This window comes from Microcebus murinus, chromosome 12 (assembly GCF_040939455.1).
Source record: "Microcebus murinus isolate Inina chromosome 12, M.murinus_Inina_mat1.0, whole genome shotgun sequence".
Taxonomy (NCBI): Eukaryota; Metazoa; Chordata; class Mammalia; order Primates; family Cheirogaleidae; genus Microcebus; species Microcebus murinus.
Genome location: NC_134115.1, coordinates 33,444,214 through 33,465,284, shown reverse-complemented (window position 1 = coordinate 33,465,284; position 21,071 = coordinate 33,444,214). Strand labels below are relative to the sequence as shown.

Below are 21,071 nucleotides of genomic sequence, written 5' to 3'. Positions count from 1 at the left end.
AGAGCAGAGGATTTCTTGTCCTATACTAGAAGCACACAGGCAGAGGAAGTCCCCAAGCCCCCTGTGTGACATGGCCCCAGCTCCCGGCAACCGCAAAGGAGACCCCAAGGGAGAATTGCCTCGCTGAGCCCAGTCAGCCTTCAGAACCAGGGGCAATAATCATATGATCCTTGTTATTTTAAGCATCTAGATTTGGGGGTGACTGGTCACATAAAAATAGATATCCCTAAACTGTGTTATCTGCAAACATTTTTTCAGGGTTTACCCGGTACCAGGCACTGGGCTAAGAATAATTGACTCTGATCTTCACAACAACCCTATGAGGTGACTTCATGTTCAGGAGAGAGGCACAAGTGGGTGATGTAATATGTCTAAGATCCCACAGGAAATAAGTGATACAGCTGAGATATGTAAGCAGTTTGGGTCCAAAGTGGTACACTTGGGAGGCATTCTAGATGACTCTGTGTCTTGTGCCACATGCCAAGTTCTTCTGATTTTACTGGCCAAATAACTCTCAGATCTGTCTCTCTTTCTCTCTCTCTTCTGTTCTCACTGGCATTGCCTTGGTTCAGGTCCATCTTGTTTCTCATGAAGACTAATTTATCAACTTCCTCAAGTTCTTCTTGCTTCCAGTCTTGTTTCTGCCAATTCATTCTGGAAACCAAAGCCAGAGCCATCTTTCCAAGATGCAAATCTGCCTGAGTCACTCTCTTGCTAAAAGTCATTTCACTGGTTCTCTGACACAGGGTGGCACACCAGCTCCTGGGTCCACCCCGGCCTCAGCCCCACTGTGTTAGTTTGGCCCTGTGCCCATGTCTTTGAGCAAAGGGGTTATTGCTCCCTTTGCTCTCCCATTTACCTGATTACCATTTCACCTGCTTCAAAACTCAGCACAAGGGTATTAGAAAGCCTTCCCAACCTCCTCCATGACCCATATGACACATGTGTCCCCAAGCCAGAAAACCAGGGAGATACTGGCTGGCCCTGCAGATGTTGAGTTAAGAAGTTCCTGTATCTTCCATGCCCAGCAGTACCCAGAATGATTAAGTCACATATCCTCAGTGGGATTTAGGGCAGCATCAGGCCACTAGAAACTTCACTCTTTGCAGGGATGAGGAACAATGAGAAAGCAAGAATTCCTCATCATTAAGCACCACCTCTTGCAAACACTGGATGTGTATGGACCGACTCACTCTTATGGGGTATGTGTGCATGTGTGTGTAAGTGTATTTATCATGCAGTAAAACTGACTTTTTTAGTGTATATGGGTCTATGGTTTTTCATATGTGTCAAAATTCTTACAACCACCATCAAAATGATTATAGACAGTTCTATCACCCGGAAGAACTCCTTCATGCTATACCTTTACAGCCACACCCTTTCCCCATTCCTAACCTCTAGCAATTGCTGATCTATTCACCATCACTATGGTTTTATCTTTTTGGGACTGTCATGTAGATGGAATCATATTCCATGTAGCCTTAGAAACTGGGTTCTTTCACTGAGCACAATGCCTTTGAGATTTATCCAAATTTTGTGCGTAACAATAGCTGCCTTGTCCCTTCTGGCATGTGAGGACACAGCTGGAACATGCCATCCACGAACCAGAAAGTGGGCTCTCCCCAGACACTGAATCTTCTCACACCTTGATCTTGGACTTCTCAGACTCCCTGACTGTGAGAAATAAATTTCTGCCGTGTATAAGCTACCAGTCTATGGTATTTTGTTATAGCAGCTCAAACAGACTAAGACACCCTCTCTCAGACTTTAAAGTGGTTTCTGCCTAAATTGAATCTATTTCAAACTATGTGGTTAATAACTAAACAACTTTAGTGGTTTTTGTATCCCTGTGAACTGAATAAAATTTAACCTATGAGTGTGTATTGATCGCTTTCAGGAAATAGCTCAGGAACACAACAGGTAAAAGGCAAGGACTTTGTTGTCATTGGCACCCATATTCATTATCCTTGCTGTGAATAGTACACTTTCCATTGCTCAATCTGTCTCAGGTGGAGCTGAACCTGTCACTAGTTCAGAAGTTTGGGGGAACAGGGTAGGATAATGGAGTCACTTTGGTCTGGCCGGTCAGATTATCACATTCCTTTAGTCCTGATACTAAATTATTGAGTGATGGGGCTATGACCCAATTAGGGCTGAGTTAGCCTCAGGCTAAGGCCCAGGAGCCTTGTTTGAACCGATAGGGATCAGAACCTTTCTCTTGTCTGCTGGGCATGGAACTGGAAAAAGGAAACCTTGAGCTGTGCTGGCAGCTATTTTGCCACCAGAGAAGAGTTCTTGCCTGGGTGTGAAAACAACACAGGAGTGCAGAGACCATATGTTAAGAGAGAACAGGTCCGGATGATATTTTATGGACCCCTGAATCCAGCTGTACCTGAAGCCAGGTACTATTGCTGGACCCTTAAGTTATCTGAGCCATAAATTCTCTATGTCAACCCCAACCTTACTGGCTTAAGCCTGTTTGAACCAGATTTTCTGTTATGATTAGAAGAGTCCTAAATTAATAGGAGCAGAGACAGAGAAGGTGTCACTGGTATTCTGGGTACCTCCTCCGTCAACCACACCTGCTCTCTTGGCATGAAGGAAGGTTAGTTGATGTGGGGCAAGGCCCTCAAGACGTGGAGGCCAAGGGGACAGGCCTGTGGGATGAGGCAAGGGCAGGAGAGGGGTCATGCTGGGAGAGAGCCACAGAGCTTGTGGGAGCCATTGCTACTTCCGGTTTCCCACAGTGCCCATAAACAACAGCCACCAGGCTCACAGGACATCATCAAAATAACTTCTCTGCTGTTGTTCATAGACCTTGTATCTTTTCAACAGTTCCTTTCGATGTCCCGAGTAAACCTTTCAGTGTGGCACTCCATGCCATACGCCTCTGGGCTGGTTATTCTCCGTGTGCCCCTCGGATTCCCCCTCTGTCCTTCCTCGCCCGCTCTCTGTGCAGGGGGCTGACCCAGGGTTCCTCGCCCTCTAGTTTGGGCTGGGCTTAGCCTAGGAAGGGCACTGGCTGTAGATCTTAAGCACGGAAAGAGAGGAAGGTTGGGGTCTTTATTTTCGCCCTGCCTCACCCTGCTCTGGCAGTAGCTGATCCTCTGTGGCCAGGCAGGTCCTGTCACTGGGTCCCTGCCTCAGGACTGTGCTAACACTGCACCCGGCCTGCTCACCCAGGCCTATGGGAACTAAGCTCCCTACGGCTACTCGTCCCTGGGTGCCTCGCCATCCTTTGCTGATTCCCTGAACCCTGCCTAACTCTATAAATAGTCCCTTGATTAAATTTTGTTCGGTGTAACCCTTTTGAGTAAGCGCGCCATCTGTTTCCTGCCAGGTCCCTAACTGACACAGGCCTGTATGTCCCTACCACCCTCAGTCTCGGCGTATCCAGTGACAGCAAACTCCCTGCAATTTCTTAAAGACACTCCATGCCTTTTTGTTTTCATGTCCTTGTTCACAGGGATGCCCCCTCCTTGGAATCTCTGCCTAATGAACTCCTACCCACCCCTTAAAGCCCAGTTAGCATGCCACCTCCTCCAGAAGCCTTATCCAGGCCCTCTCCCCAAGTGGAAGGAGTCTCTCCTCTGGAACCTACTAAGCTTCATTTATTACCTCCTCTGACAGGCCTCTGTCTTGCTCTTATTCCCCTGCGTCTCCCGAGGCAGAAGCATCCATCTGCCCGTTCCTGAGCCCCATCACCCCCGGCACTGAGCCTGACACACTTTAGGTGTTTGAAGGACACCTGCCATGTCGAACGGAACCAGGACTGCATTATAACTGCTAGTTAATGCACGTGCCCTGGAAGCCACTGCATTGTCTACCCTTTGCTCATCAAACCTGTTGATGAAAGGCAGGAGAAAGGAGCTGAGGGAAGATGCCATTAGCAGAGAATGAGAACGGGGCCACAGGAATGGGAGTACAAATTCTGACACATCATCCCGGGGCCATCCAGTCCAGAAGTGTACTGTAAACAAGACCTTTCCGATAACTAATGACTTGCGGGAGCGTTCTCTTTCCACGGTGGCCATGGTGCTGTACTCACAAGAAGTCAAGTGCCCAGTTCCTACACCTGGGAACTTCCCCCTGGCTTCTGAGGAGCCCTTTGGGTTCAAGCAAGGATGAGGTTGGTTGGGAAGTTAGGACCAGCCCACAGGAATCCAGTCTCTAGAGCAAGGATCCAACTGACTTAGAGCCCGGCAGCTGGGTGACTCTTTCAATCTCAGAACAACCAGACTCTTGCTCTCCTCCACAGGTATCTTGTTTGAAATGACCAGTGTGTCAGTCCCACACATGTGTGGTGGGGTTATTTCCGGAGACATGTATCTATGACTTGACTTGTGGGTTCTAAAATCTCCCATTTTCTGCCTGTGTTCGACTCTCTTGAGTCTACTTTTTTCCTCTTAAAATGGCTCATGTCTGATAATCATAGATGAGTCTATCTATCAGCTCGTCTTATGCATACCTGTGAAATACTTTTACCTACCTTGTGGTCACATTCCACTCTCTCCCCTTCTCAGTCCCTGGACAAATATTTGGCCCCCAAGTCACTGAAAGAATTAAGAGCCCTTCACCCAGACTTGTATGGCTTGGAAAGGCCCTGAAACTCTCTGCCTAAAGCATACAACTTTTCCTCAAGTTTAACACCAGGTCTCAGAGCACTGCCTCTTCACAACAGCCAGTTTCACAACTCCTGTAGACACCTTCTTGGTTTACCACACAATCTTAGGAAGCTTTCTCTGCATGTAAACAAGATCTGTCCATCTCCTCTGCAGCAGGTGTTAGTCAGGAGCAACTTGAGATCAGACTGACCTCAGGGAGAAAGTGGCAGGTAGGTCATCCTGGAATTTCTAGACCCGTCACAAGCCTGGAATTCCCAGTCTGATGAACTGTGAGCCCAAAATGCAGAGTCTAACTAACAGGGACTCCCAGCCTTCCTCAGCCTGTTCCTTACCTCCGCTTACAAAACCTGTGTCACCTTGAACTCTGTTCTTCATGACTCCTAACCATGCTGCCTGACAACTATTTGCCCTTCTTTCCTTACTTTTATGGAGTTGCAACTCTCCTCTTCTTCCCCACTCCCAGAAGGACCACAGAAATACTTATTTTTATCTCCAAGTGAGTTAAGATGAATTTTAGGAATTGTGTGATATTTCTTAAATTAAAATGAAGGTGGTCCCCCAGTGTTGAAAGGCTAGGTTAGAAATCTCTGCCTATGATACCTCAATGCTTCTCTTAATTCTCACCGAAGAATAAAGGCAAAGACAGGCCAGCTTATTTGGTTATCATTTATCAAAGGAAAAGACACCCATGCATGGAATATTAAACATATCACATGACACTAAAAGGGGCCCTGACACCTCTTCATACAAGATGAGAATAGCCCCCCAAAACACAAAGATGACATCGTCTACCAATGTCTTCAAGGAATAACATTGTATCCCAAATGCAAATCTTACTATTCACACCATCCCTCCTTGTTTATCTTTCTGGGAAATGATAACAAACATTTATAAGGCACTTTACCATTTTATAAAGTACCCACACATGGATTAGCTCATCTGGTAACAGCTATGGATTAGACTTAGGTCCAGAAATGACTATAAATGCATCTAAGATGACCACCAGGGACCAAAAAATCAAACATGGTGAGCATAATCTTTTCGCAGTAACACTTGAGGATATCTTTTACTCTTGGGATCTTTTATGTTTGTGGAGATCTTCAGCCCCCTTTCTTAGTATTTCACTCATGGACAACAGATATTCCCTGGAACATGAGTGAAGGTTCTAAGAGGGGAGAAAGAGAGAGAGAAAATCTAAGCAAAAAGTTGCAACTGCCTAACCCACCCATACCAATCACCCAACCCTTTCCCCTAGCGCACAGGGTCCTGAGCAATATTCACGAGCCTGGGGCTGAGCATTGCTTTAGACAATTTCAGGATTCTGGATCTTAAATACAGTTAAGTCCAGTCTCTTGAAGTTACTGACTTGAGGTTAAAAAAGCCAGCAAATCTTAATTATTTCCACTTAAACAAAGGTGGATGTAAACATCTGACTTTGTTTTTCAAAATAAACAAGCTAGTTGGAGATTATTGGAAAATTCTAATATTCAATGCAAGTGTCAAACCAGTTACAGAAGAAACCTGGGCATGTTTTGCAGGGTCTGTGGCTTCTGAGCTGGCAAGAAGATCTTGAACTCTATCACTCCATAGAACTCAGAATCTCCTTGGTCTGCTGAAACCTCAGGAAATTCTCCAGATACAAGAAAGAAATCCATGAAGAGGCAGCAGAAATGGAGCAAGTCTGTTACATCTCCTGGTTGACAATTAACTTTTGTTAATAAAAAAAAAAAAAAGTAAAAACTGATCTTTAGATTCTTTAATGACCAAGTCTGGTGTTTACAGAGGCAGTTGCTCAAGGTCTACTGGAACAGATAGCTCAGACAGGCTAATTAAATTCTTATCATAGAAATAATCTCCAGACAGAAAAGGACATGGGCAGAATTTGGAAAAGGATGTAAAAGGATACTTTGAGGAAGAAAACGTAGAAGTAAATTCACTAAAAGATGTAGGAGTTGCTAAATACCACGTCTGAAAAGGCTCTACTATCCAAGGGCTGATTCAGCTCCAAGCCAAAGCCCAACTATGGGAAGCCAGATGGACCTTCCAGATGAGATTTGCATCTTATCAATTAGTGCAAAGAATTCTCTGGAGATCAGGATCATTCTGGTGCTGGTTTCCTGAGAAGTCAGATCTTCCTTAGGGTAAAGAGACACTTCAAGTCTAGGAGCTTCAGGGCCATCCTAGGTTCACACTAAAATGGCTTTAGAACTGTTAATAACCAGGCTTTTCTCCCCCATCTAGGAGTAAAGTATGTTTGGAATGACTTGGGTTGGGATAAAATTCCTCATGGTCTTCACTCAAAAACCCATATGACTGAGTGGGTAACTAGGGTATCAATAGGGGTTGGCTCAACAAGGATTTACCTCTTTTGTTCTTCAATGAAGAAGGTTTTATAATCAGCCAAAAATATTTGGGGGCACCTCCTATGAAGCAAGTGCAATGCTAGGTGCTGCGACGTGCCAGGCCTGTGCAGGACAGCCTTCTCATCCTCAGGACACTGGGGGGAGACAGAGGAGTGTGAAAGCACGGCAACACATACATTGAATAATAGTTCCACATAATTCCGACATTGGACGTAAGAGAGGATAAGGCCTCATATCACCTCTATCTGGACTTGCTCCTTCCAATCTTCAATCCCAGAGTCCTACCACACCCATTCAAGGCCATTCCAACTCCGGGCCTTCTCCAGGGACTCTCCCAGGTCCACCCCCAAGACACATCATAGCTTTCTGCCAGCCCTAACCATGCTCAGGCTTATTTAGTGATATTTGTGCATGTACTGCTTCCGACACACTGACAGGCCAAAACACACACTTAGACTCTGCATTTCTTGCTAGTAACATCAGTACTAGCAATTGTTCAATATAAACTAAGTTTTTCATTGATTTCCAAATGCACAGATTTACCCAGTAATGTACAATACTTTTCATCCTACGTACCAATTCTGTTTGGTTAATGGGGGTTGCCTAGAGCATAGTTTCAAGGATTCTAAGGCCATGACAGAGCTTGGTAGTAAAGAGTGCTGCAATCAATTAGTGATGTCTGCCACAGGGCAGGCATGGGAGTGGTGGTGTGAATGCTGATGTCTTGTGAATATAAATTAAGGGCTATGAGAGCACAGAGAAGGGAGATTTTCTCCAACTGAGCAATGAGAGAAGCCTATAGAAAAGTGGGAATTAGATCCATCTTCCAGAATGGGTAGGATAACCATGGGTGAAACTTGAGCAAAAGCATTAGGGCAGGAAAGTATAACACACCCTGGGAAAGCAACTACTAGACAAGTTCCACTAGAATTCAAGCTCACACAGAAGGTTTCTGTATGAGAAGAGAAGGGGAAAGACCTAACTACGGAATGCCCCAAGTTAAGATAAAGAAGAGCTAGAGACCAAGAAGGGATGGAGCAAGAGGGAGGATAATTGGCTTTATTTAGCTACTTTGCAAGAACAAAGTCTGTCTGCAAGAATGATTTCAACTACCAATTAGGTGTATCAAAGTTTGCTGGAAGCCTTGCTTGATGGTTAATAACCTAATTCTTGGAATCAGACAATCTAAGCTTTGCTGGGTGCAAATCCCAGCTCTGTATATTCAGCCACGTGACCTAAGCCTTGTAAGTTTCAGTTTCCTCATCTGCAAAATAAGAACACCTCCCCCCATCAACTTACTGTGTGAGTGTTAAAAGAGTAATAAATGTGCACAAAACTAATAGTTAAGCCCTCAATAAATATTGGTATTAGACTTGGTTAGCCACAAGAGAGAACTTTACAAAGGAGAAAATGTGTCTTTGTCTTGATGTCTTATCATTTGAAGAATCTTATTTGAAACCTGTTAAGTAGCTAAGTGGCTCAGAAAACAATATGTATATGCGATGCCCATAGAAATTAAGCAAAATCAGTTTATTTTCCAGTAATGGGGAGAGGCTGAGAGATTAGGCTTTCTGCAGTTTATGCATTTCTGGTGACGGTGCATTTTTTTGGTTAACTTAATTCTTTATTAATTATAAGTAACTAGATAACTCTTGAGGAATAAACAGTGGTAGAAAAATAATATAATAGTACAATCTCACTGAAGCTCTCTCCTGTAAGGATTTCTTTCCCCCTTGGTTGAGTGAGTGCTGTAGTTTTCATCATCTGAGAGCAATGAACCCAAATAGTTGTCTCAGAGTGGTTATAAGAATGAACACACTGTGTAGACCCTCTCTGAGGGTGTTTTTGAATCAAAGCTCCAGTCCAAAAGGCCACCACTTTGCTTCAATGTGCAGACCAAGCAGAGTCACATGATGCTGGTATCTAGATACTTCCTAGACACATGGAGATCTGCTGTGACAACTGTCCTGTCTTGGACACAGGTAGGGACTCTGAGACTAAGAAGGGGCCTGGGAACAAAGACCTCAGCCTGAGTGCAGAGGGACTGGTAGAGGGTCCTATCTTCTCAGTGCTGGTTCTGGGTCTTAGTGGAGAATGAGGCACAGTGTCCCTCCCTGTCTTGGCTGAGTGGGGACTCACTGACCACAGCTCACACAGCTGCGGCTGGGCCTGGGACAGGAGTGACACAGGACACACGGAGTGAAGCGTCTGTGAGCTGGGACAAGGTCCATCCATCCCGGAAAGTACAGGAGTATTTGCTGGAAAGGAAATCATCTACCTCTGGTAATGGAACAGGCAGTCAGCAGATATTTTTCAAAGTAAAGTAGTAAAATTTCTGGCAAGGAGTGAGTCACCGAAACACTTCCTCTCCATTAACAGAGGTGTTACTGTGGAGTGTACTAATTACAACAGAGCACTCTTTGTTGCAGTTTAGGGCTGTTCCCTCCGCAAGTATAATGAATTAGCGCCTTCTAAATCTATCCATTGAGCTAAACTATAGCTCTGAAGTGAATTATTGGCTTCAAAGTAACTGTCTCCAATATTGTCTTCTGTTAGAAGATGTATGTTTAACATCCAAAATAGGAAAGGCCATTTAACTCTTGCTACTTTAACAGACACTCCTGCAAGAGGCTTTAAATGGGCCACTCCGTGTCATCTAAAAGGAGTGCATTTTCTTCGACAGTGCTGCAGTCCCCAAGTGTACGTGACCCCAGATCTCCAGAGACACAGGGGAGATTTGCGGTTCCTCAGGCGAACGAACGCAGCCTCCCTGGCGCCAGGCCAGCGTGCCGCCAACTCCCTAGGACAGTTATTTGCGGTCTTGGCTCTGTTAACGGTAATCACAATTTCTCGCAAGTAATTAATGTGGAAAGCTTTCTCTCTTCCTAGGCAAGTGCAGTGCTCACACATGCATGCACATGCTTTCTAACAGCTAATTCCTAATCCCACCTGTTTACACCTTGTCTGGTATAACCCAGAGTGTTTGCCCATCTGAGCTACATATATGAGCTCAACCACATCCTGAATTAGCACATAAACACTTTCTACATAACGTGTCTTCATGTGAAGCTTCCTTTATTTCTTACGCCCAGTGCTCAAATTTTTGACAGATGGGTAATTTTGGTTCTGTAGTTTTATTGTACTAAATAAAACACTACATCTTACATTATACAACATCTAACAATAGATTTAATATATTGTCAACCATTAGCAATTTATATTCAAAGTCCTCCCAATAGGTGACATTAAAAATGTATATACCAAGCCTGATATGTAGAGTCTGGTATGTAAAATAATTTTTTAAAGATTAGTTTTATAATTTTGTGTTTTGAAAATTTTGTTTGGGATTTTGATTTGATAGGATTGAGGTATATACCTTGTAGAGAACAACCCCAAATCAGAACCTTTTCAGGGATGCCCCAAATTTGGTTCTGACTTGGTTTCAAAAATGAAAACACCAGGCACAGGCATCAAAGCCCAATTTCTTTTTTTGATTCTTTAATATGTGGAACTTGGGCCAAGCCAGCTAAAGGACCTCTTCTCTAAAGTACTTAATAAAGGAGACATGTGAAGGAGATACATAGATAGATACGTGATTTTATACATACACACACATATATAGAGAAAGAACGAGAGAATGAGAGAGAAAGGAGAGTACATATCTATTTAAGTACCTTAGGGAAAGGGAAGATACGCAATACCTTATAGACATATGTATAAGTGTATATGTGTATACATTCAGTCACACATAAAGTGACTTAGACAAGTCTAACACACTGTCAACTCCCAAATTTCTAGAAAATACCATGGAAACCAATTAATACTGATTATTATTTTGTTAATCATCTTGTGTCTGTGGCATGCTATGGAAATACAAATAATTATATATATAAAATATATATGACTAGGCTGGTTGCAGAGGCTCACGCCTGTAATCCTAGCACTCTGGGAGGCTGAGGCGGGTGGATTGCCCAAGGTCAGGAGTTCGAAACCAGCCTGAGCAAGAGTGAGACCCTGGCTCTACTGTAAATAGAAAGAAATTAATTGGCCAACTAATATATATAGAAAAAATTAGCTGGGCATGGTGGCGCATGCCTGTAGTCCCAGCTACTCGGGAGGCTGAGGCAGCAGGAACGCTTAAGCCCAGGAGTTTGAGGTTGCTGTGAGCTAGGCTGACACCACGGCACTCACTCTAGCCTGGGCAACAAAGTGAGACTCTGTCTCAAAAAATATATATATATATATGACTAAACCAGCAACCTTATCTGTTTTCAGAAATATATAGACATAAAGCTATATTCTTCATTAAAAGCAATAGTTTCCACTACAGACAGACAAGTACACCATTTTTGTTTTCCCTATGTCAAACTGATTAATAATTGTACGCTGTGGAAATGATTGATTTTGAAGATATAGGAACTAGACTATTTCTATCATTTTAAAGAAAAATTTTTAAGGAAACCATTATTTTATTTTGTGATTTTGGAATATTCTGTGCTTTAAAAGTATTTTAACTTAGAGACATATACAGTCCCAAAACATACATTTATTAGACTTTCTATTATTGCTATTGTAAAGAACAATGTAATCCTGGCATAGAACATTACTCTTGTAATTGCTCCACATACAATTTACATTATCACCCCCAAGTCACTGATTGGCAGCTCATACGTAACAGTTGACTCAACATCAACGTCATTTCATCTTCATGTAATGTCCTTAAACCCTTCCTTAGCTCACCACAGAAGAGTTCCTCTGGCTCCTGGCAATGAACTGAGGAATGACTATACAGTCATAGAGCTAAAGGTTCTTAAAACTACAAGAAACCTCAGAGATTTTCTAACCCAGGGTCAACCTCTATGCAGCACACATACCACTACATCCTGACCTTGGCAGACGGCAGTAATCCATTTCAGAACTTTTGTTTCCAACTTTCCTAACAGACATCATACCAGACAGCCCAGCTACCTATAAATGAGAATTGGCGCACGAATGGAATCCTGATCTGAATCCCTTTCTTTCTGATGAGAAACAAAGGCTCGGAGAGTACAAGTATCAGATACACTGTTTTTTAAACATAGCTTTTAAGAGTCAGTCTCATTACTTGGTCTCATTTCATTTTCCAGTGCCTACTAAATATGATAGGAGGGCCCTCAAGGAATCTATAATCTAGTTTTGAGGAAGAAAAGATGCTTGAGAGATATATATGTAGACAAATTAAATGTTAATCTGGGTTGCTGACATAATTACAGGGGGCTGAAGTAGGCAGAGAAGAATTTAAGGAGGAAATGGAATTTCATCTAAGCTTTGGGCTCATTGATTCCCTCAACAAACAAGATAATGTCTTACTAACTGTCGGGGTCACAAATGGCTCAACAACTCAACAAATGTATGGTGGGTGCTGTGGGCACAGAGAGTAGCAACGCAAAATTCCTTCCCTCGTGGGTTGGTGAGGGAGGCAGAAAAATCAGAATATAGGGTAATAAATACCAAGAAGATACCAGTTCTGCACAGCAGTGGAGGAGCATAATGGTTAAGTGCAGAGCGTCTGGAGCCAGACTGCCAGGGTTCGAATCCCAGCCCTGTCCTTGACCAGTGACCTTGGGCAAGTTTCCTAATGCTCCGTGCCTCAGTTTCCTGAAAATATGCTTGATGGCAAGGTCAAATGAGTTACCATACTACTATATATAGCACTTGGAACAGTATTTGGCACATAGTTGGTGATACATGAGTCTTAGATCTTATTATATGTGAAACAGGACGGGAGGGCGTTTGGTACCACCTGGGAGAAGCGGGGAGGAGGAGAATTACCCAGAAGAAGGGGTGTTTGAGCCGAGTCTTGAAGGATGAGTCAGGCAGGCTGGGTGCAGGGGGTGAAGGGTTTTGGTTGCCATGCTAAAGAGATGACCTCCCCTCACCTAAGGGCAGTGGGCAGCCATGAACTGTTTTCAGCACCAGAGTGATGTGATCCAATCCGCATCTTAGAAAGGTCACTTTGATAGAAATCTGAACCCTTAACTGTTACCCCTTGCAGTGGTTTGAGTGCTGGCCCCCAAATGAATGAATATTACCTTCTATGGCAAAATGTGATTTAGTCAAGATCTTGACAGGAGGGTTATCTGGGCAGGCTCTAAATGCCGTCACAAAAAGACAGAGCTAGAGGGAGACCACAAACATAGGAGAAAGGGACTTGGAGACAGAGGCAGGGGTTAGAGGAGTGATGTTGCCACAAGCCCAGGAATGCTGGGACAGCTGCCAGAGGCCAGAAAGAGTCCAGGGACAGATCCCCCCCCCCCCCCAGAGCTCCCAGAGGAGTGTGGCCCTGCTGGAGTTTGGACTCCAGGCCTCCAGAATTGGTGAGAATACATTTCTGTTGTGGGGCAGCAGCCACGGGAAATGAATACAACCACTGACCCTTAACGCCTCCCCTTCCACCTCAGGGCCATGAAGTCCTGTCGCCTGTTCAGGGTAAAGCCCTGACCAGGCCCCTCGCCCCGACACTCCCCTGGCCTCCCTCCAGCATGTCATTCACGGTTCTCTCTCTTCGGCCTTTTTACTCTCAGTGATTGCTCCTCTTCAGGTTCAATCAGACTCAAGTCTCCTTAAAAGCAAAACAAACCAAAATAGAAAACCCTTCTCTAGACCTCACACATAACCACCACTTCCTCCCGATTCCTTCACACCTATGCGCCTCCAAAGAAAGGCCCAGAGGGTCAGTCTGGTCCTCCCGCACCAATGCTGTTGAACACCCTCCCCCACTGAGTGTCACCCGCCCTCCAGTTCTTATCACTCTACCTGATTCTCCTCTATGTGCCTCCTCTACCCCGACCTCCAAGGTTGGGGTTCTCCAGGGCTCTGTCTTTGTTCTTCTCTTCTCCCAAAACAGGTTCATTCTTTTTTTTTTTTTTTTTTTTTTGAGACAGAGTCTCGCTTTGTTGCCCAGGCTAGAGTGAGTGCCGTGGCGTCAGCCTAGCTCACAGCAACCTCAAACTCCTGGGCTCAAGCCTCCTGCTGCCTCAGCCTCCCGAGTAGCTGGGACTACAGGCATGCGCCACCATGCCCGGCTAAGTTTTTCTATATATATATATTAGTTGGCCAATTAATTTCTTTCTATTTATGGTAGAGACGGGGTCTTGCTCTTGCTCAGGCTGGTTTCGAACTCCTGACCTTGAGCAATCCACCCGTCTCGGCCTCCCAGAGTGCTAGGATTACAGGCGTGAGCCACCGCGCCCGGCCAAACAGGTTCATTCTTTCCCAAAGCTTTAAACACATGCCCAACACGCTCAGTACTCCATTCCACATCTGTCTGCTGAGCGCCAGACCCACTCACCCAGCTGCCTGCTGCCCACCTCTGCCCAAGTCCCCTGAGGCTCCTCAGCCCCACGTGTGCACACTGGAACAGGCCACGTTCTTTTCCAAGCTGGTGTCCCTTCCAGGACTCCGTATCCTGCTAGAGATGGCCACCGCCTTCTTCATCAGACCAAATCCAGTTCAGCCCTGCCAGGTTAACCTTTTTCCCTTCTGTTCCACTGCTGGCTGCTCAGTCGAGGTGCCCGTCTCCCCTCGCCTGGACCTTGGACCTGAACCACCCCATTGCTCTGACTCCCTCCTAACCCACCCCAGCTCCTCTACTCTCTCCCTCCCTCACGCCACTCCTTGATGTTTCTCAAATGAGGCAAGATGCTCCCCTGCGGGACTTGTTCCTCCCCTTCTTTGCAGTCTTGATGCAACTGTCACCTTCTCGGTATGGCCTTCCCTGTCACTCTATTTAAAGCTGCAAAGCCTCACCTTCCCAGCCCCTTCCCCGGCTCTATGTTAGTGCACGGCACTATTGCCCTCGTGCATACTACACTGTACTTTACCTATTTATTCTATTCACTGCCTACCTCTCTCCACTTGAACAGAAGTCCCATGAGGGCAGGGAGTTTTGTTCACTGCTGTGTGACCTGGCCCTAGAATAGTCCTCGGTTCTGCAGGGATATTCCTAAACACCACTGAGCCAAGGCTCTGTGCAGGGGAGGGGCTGGGCCCAGACCAGTCTGAGCCTCCAGCCACCCTGTCCTTAGGGGTTTCACAGACAGAACAGGGAAGTATATACCACATCACAAATTAGCACTGCCAGATATAGGCTGCAAGGGCTCCAGGGCAGGAGCCATGAGGCAAGGCAACGGCATTACTGAGAATGTGAAAGAATCTTTTCAGATTTTGAAGACAATGGGATCAGAATCTATAAATGATTGCTTCCTTAGCACTCCAAAGAAAATGATTTAGAATGTATAAGCTTGTCAGTTCCGTGTAAATACTGACACCTATTACCCTTTCTGAGAATCCCTAAGCTTGAAATCACATTTTCAAATGACTGAAATAACACATAACCCATCTGGAGAAAAAGATGAGGGTTTATGCTGTGAATATAGGGTGAGGATGTCACAAGTGCCTTAACAACATTATCGTCACATGATCAGCACCGGGTGACTGGAATCAGAATGCCGGCAGAATTCTCACACTCAGTAATTCTGCCTGGACGGAACTCCCACTTAGAGCACAAAAATCCTTCCTTACATAAAATTATATATTTAAACATTATATTTAAATGACTTGAGGATTAGACTGTGGGGTACAAAACAAAATGATTAATGCCTTCCATTTCCCTTTTAAAAACAATAACTACTACTACAAAGGCCGGGATTGGTTTAGACAGCGCATGTCATCAAAACACTTGAATCTCCCTGGACTCGAAATTATAGGCTGGACATCAAGCAGAACGGTGAAAGAAACACAGCATGAGAGCCTTTATTTTATAAGAAAAAACTAATTTTCGAATAATAAAGTTAACCAGATTTATCTTAAAATAACACCTATTGAGTACTTATCATATGCCAGGCACAGAAACTGGGTATTTTCACATTATCTTAATCTATTCTAACAAAAAATGAGGTAATGACGAATAGTCCCATTTTCCAGATGAAGAAACTGAGGATAGCAGAGAATAAGCAATTTGTCTAAACAGTAGGGCCTGATAGTGCTAGAATTCAAATCCAGGACTCTTGACTCCAGGCTCTGTGCTTTCTACCACACTACAGAAGCAGGGAAAAAGCTTGTAAGAAAAGTAATGAAAGCAACGAAAGTGTTCCTAATGGTATTGTATCAAAGGCCTCTCCTGTGAAAATCCAAGATATTATTTTCAGGATCTTATAGGGTTTCACAGAAATTAACAATGATCACCTAGCTATTCAATCCCTTTATCATGTGAATAAGAATTTGAGAAAGGTTTACTTCTCAGCATTTCCTTGTCCATGAGAAGAATTAACTCAACTCCTAATTAATAAAGATAATCTTTAACTGCATTTCTCCTAGAATGTTGTATCTTGAAAAATCAGAGGTTTTAAGCTGGCTCATAAAAATCTTTGCCCCTCATTTCAATAACCAAAATATTTTAAAATGTCAGGGCTGCTGCGTTATAGCAGGGACCAAATATTTCAATGGCTGTAATTAGAAGATGATGTTTCTTCAGGGTAGTTAATAAACTTAACAGTTTTTTATTCTTTATAGGCCACATGGAGAAAACTCCAGAAGGGAGGCTGTGTGAGAGATCTTGTGATTTTTCTGGATCAATTAAGACAATTATAAAATCAACTCTTCGTATTATGCAGGGGCTTATGGAGAGACTCAGTGCCACCGTTATTGTAAGTCGCTGGAATTTCATTGCTGGTTAAACAAATGAGCCCTTGCAGACTACGCAGAGGTCTGACTTTCCACCCAGGCCCAGTACACTCTGGAGAAAGAGGAAAAGAGAAGGACCCCAGGAAGTGGCTGTTGATGGGCACAACAGAGTGGCCTACACTTGAGACTTCTCCAAGGAGAAGTGAGAATCAGGACTGCCTTGTGTTGGGACTGCCCTGAGTCGGGACTACCCTATGTTGCCATCTGGAAGAGGAAATGTCCAGGAAGACTTCAGCTGTACACTTAAAAATGTTTCTTTTGGTATTTTATTTTTATTTTATTTTATTTATTTAGAGACAGTCTAGCTCTCTCAACCAGGCTAGAGTGCAGTGGCATCATCATAGCTCACCGCAAACTCAAACTCCTGGGCTCAAGGGATCCTCCTGCCTCAGCCTCCCAGAGTGCTAGGATTACAGGTGTGAGCCCAGCCTTACAGTTTTTAAGTGGTGGTTTTCGTTTCTGGAGAAAAGTACCCGAATCAAGCTCCTGGGGCTCGCCCCCATTAAAACTGGAGGAAAGTGCCCATCTGAGACCAAAGGTGATAGCTAGCAAAACAGGCATGTAATGCTTCTTCACCAGGAAGGATTATGCAGCTGGTTCCAAAGGCCAGGAACAACTGCTCAGAGTCTTTCCCAAACCAGCCTCCAGTGAATCGGTGCACTGAGCGGTAGTGTGCAACACTTGGTTAATAAGTGAGTCTCTCTGGAGAGCCCAAGGGGCAAAACGGCAGGATTATGGCATTTCCATGGGGAATTGGGAGGGAGACACAAGCTAACATGCACTCCCAAAGTCTTTAAAAAAAGAGATTCAGCAATTAATTCTGGATACCTATCACTAGGAAAACAAATAAGGGCATCTCTTCTATTTGGCTAAAAAGAAATCAAATAGCTCTTTGTAGAGTCTGCTATTTAAATGTGGTGGGGCAGGATGAACCTTCCCTATAAATTCCCAAAGCCACTTGGCACTTCTTGGGAGTAACAGTCAACACTTGCTTCTCTACTCTCTTTTTCCTCCCACAAATGGCCTCTGCCAAGGCAATCCCGGATGTTATTTATTTACTAGAAACCTGACTTTTCTTTGCACAAGGTTCTGGACAATCTGACCCCAAGGATCCCATTTACTTTCAATGGTGGTTTTTCCAGGGGGTGGGGAGTAATCCGAGGGGGAGAAGACAACACCAAATATTCTGAGATTCAGAAGTGGCAGCTGGAGAGAAAGGTGCAAGAGGCTGCTCCCACCTGCTTTTCCAGCAAACCTAGGGGCAGTTTCCAAAGGGAAAGTGGAGCCTGCCTAGGAATCCACATTCCCCAGAGAGTGCATCAGCCCTCACCTGCTGGGAGTCCCCACCTGTATGAGCTCACATGGAAAGAGACAGACATGGCCCCAACGGCAAAGAAGTGCATCCCGGGGCCCAATTTGGAAAACAGACAACCTTGGCAGAAATTCAGAATCCAAATAGGAATAACTCATACCTCTGAGCAATGAATGGCTGAGACATCCACCTAGTGCAGTGATCTGCCAGAGGTGAATCACTTAAATACACCCTCGTTTAAAAACAGGCTAGGATGTGCGTTAAAATGATTTTTAATAGAAAAACAACGTGGAGAGCAAGAATGCTAAGGAGGAGGAGGGCCCTCTGAGTTCCCTTAGTTCTCTTCCCCTGTGACCTCCCGCTGGCCATAATGGCACGCCCCTGAATTCAGGCATGAATTTGTCAGCTTTTCAGCACCCGGGTGCAGGCAGTTGGCGCTCGCCGCGTGGGAAGATACCTTCCCAGGCACTGCCCGGGGCGAGCGGTGGCGGCAACGTCCCTAGCCTGTCTACCCGGGGCATGGTCTTCCCGGAGGCCGAGGCGCCTCTTTCGGTGTCTGATTGAGAACTGAAATCTACATACAGTCTGCTGGGGCAGCGCGGTCGTTCAAGAAAAAAAAAAAAAAAGGAAGTGGAGGGGGAGCAGATAGGATTAAAAACAAGATTAAACCCCATTTGTTTCCAAATGGGCAGAGCCTAGAGCTACTTGCTTCCCTTTCCACCTTCAAGCCCATTTCCACCTTCCAAGATCATTTTGTGCAAAGCAGGAACCAGCGGCTCGTGGAGCACCCGAATGGGAGTCCCGGAGGAGCTTTGTTCTTCGTACACGCAGTAATTTGCGTGCTTGGGGGGAACCCCCCGCGCGGGGTCCGAGGCCGAGGCCGAGGGGGGCGCCGAGGGATCGCGTGCGCCAGCGCCAAGCCCACCCTCGCACCCGCGCGCCCCGCACGCGGCCTGGGCGCCGGGCGCGCGTGAGGGTGCGCGCGTCGCCCACCCGCGGCGCGGCTCACCTAGCACCACCGCGGCCACGGTGGAGAGCAGCAGCCAGTTATTCTTCACGAAGCGCTTGCAGTCGCGTCCCTTCCTCGCCGGCTTCCCCATGGCAGGCGCCCGTGCTCGGAGCCGCCGCCGCGGTCGCCGCTATTGTGCGCGGGGCTCGGGGGTGCGCTCGTGGGCGGGGGACACGGGGACCGCAGGCTGCTCCGCGGCGCAGTGGAGCCGGGATGCGGGAGCACAGGGAGAGGGTGAGCGTTGGCTGCCGCTGTTGCCGCCGCTGCAGCTGTCACCCCGCCGCCGCCGCCACCTGGGGCCGCGCACCGCTCCTGCCGCCCTGCTAGCCGGGTGGCTTTGCGTGGCGGGCGCGCCCGGCTCCTCCTGCCGCCGCCGCGCTCTGCGGCGCCCGGGCCAACCAGCGAGGAAGGAGGGAGGAGCGGCGGGCCCGGGGAGGCGGGTGGGTGCGTGCGTGGGGCGCCCGGGGTCCCGGTGGAGCGGGCGTGGGAGGGCGCCGGGCGCTGGGCTGGAGCTGCGGTGTCCTCTCCGGGAACCCTGCGCCCCGCTCCACTGCCCTCAGCTGGAGTCGGTGTCGCTTGTCCCCGCACGCCCCTACCGCGGGAGAGGTCTTCGGATTTCAGGTTTTCTTCTGCACCTAATCCAGAGGGGCGGAGCCACTGCCCGGGTTGGCGTGGACTTCATCCTGCAGCCTCCCTCTCCTTTTCCACACCAGCCACTCCCGGTGCCAGCGCCAGGAGAACGCAGTGTCCTTTCGAGTTGGGGGAAACTGGGGCTACCTTGGGTCCCTCTTGCTCTCCTGCGCAGGCTGGGACCTGCCAGCAGCCGCGAAAGCCTGAAGCCTCAGGGAGGAGGGAAGGAAAGAGTGCCGGGGCAGGACAGGACTCTGGGGAGTTTCGCACAGGTCCTCTCATCCCACGGGGTTATTAACTCTTCTCTCCGAGTCCCGGGAGGTGATTTGTCTGTGGACACTGGGCTCGGAATGCTCCCTGACTATGGAGGTGATGATCCTTCTTACACATTCACTACTGCTCCTCGTGACTAACTCTGTGGCCGCCACAGGCCCCAAAGTGTTAAGACTATGCAGAGTAATTAGGACTGGGGACCGGGCTGGTCTGGGGAGACGGTGGACGGGCCCATCCCTAAAGCCAAAGGCAAACCCAGGAGAGTGGGAGAAGCCAGGTTAATGATGCCGAATAGATTCTGCGCTGCTAAGTGAATTTTCTCTCTTCCATTCTTCTACCCAATTTTTTCCACCCTTCCTTATACAAACGCTTTCCCTCTTCCCTTTATCACATTGGCACCTCGGCAGCTCTAAGCTAGCTGCTCATCCGCTTTCCTAAAATTAAGTGAGCCCTGCACATTTTTTGCTATGGTGGAGTCTACTTTCTGATTTGGGGGTAGGGAGAATTTCCTCGACTAGATTTTCTGATAACTAAAACCCTGTAAATAGAGCTGTGTTCCTTTGGTTTAAATTGATACAAGTATCCTTGAAGAGATAACAAAATTAAGCTTTATCAGCCACGTACACTTTAGTATGAATGAGTTTAGCAGATCCTTTCCAGAAAGCAAACTTTGAGAGACAGAAGGGTAGAAGGATATCAAGGTCATTGGGTGTCTGAGGAAGATTTGAAGAAACGTCAGAAGAGGGGAAACTATCAAGGAAGAAAAGACAGATTCATCCCACAGTAAAAAAGTTGGAAAATCTCAAATGTCCAACATGAGAAGAATGGTAAATATATTATGGAACTGCCATGTAACAATACATTATGCAGCCTATATAAAGGAAGTTTATGAAGTTTTTAATAGCATGGGATAGCACATGTTATAATATTATAAAAGGAAAAAAGAAGCATTAAAATTATGTATACAATATAATCGCATATATAAAATAAACATATACAACACAACCATGTGCTTAGAAAAAAGACTAGAAGAAAATATGCCAACATTTTAGCAATGATCATCTTTGGATGATAATACTTTGTTTGAATCTTTTTGCTTTCTATCTTTCTGTATTTCCATAGTGTATGCCATAAAC

The 21,071-nt window shown here is 45.9% G+C and overlaps 1 protein-coding gene across 2 annotated transcripts in view; it reads right to left on the bottom strand.

The window, feature by feature from the left end:
* The window catches only part of SLC1A1 (solute carrier family 1 member 1), an 81,571-nt gene extending 61,923 nt beyond the window's left edge, over positions 1-19,648 (bottom strand). The window contains exon 1 of one of the 2 annotated variants that reach the window (XM_012737674.2): positions 19,033-19,648. In XM_012737674.2, the coding sequence (XP_012593128.1) occupies positions 19,033-19,123 (91 nt within the window). In that variant the 5' untranslated portion in view covers positions 19,124-19,648. Of the gene's footprint in view, positions 1-14,318; positions 14,583-19,032 lie in introns of those variants that run through there. The other variant, XM_012737675.3, reaches the window with a different exon arrangement.
* Positions 19,649-21,071: the final 1,423 nt, after the last annotated feature.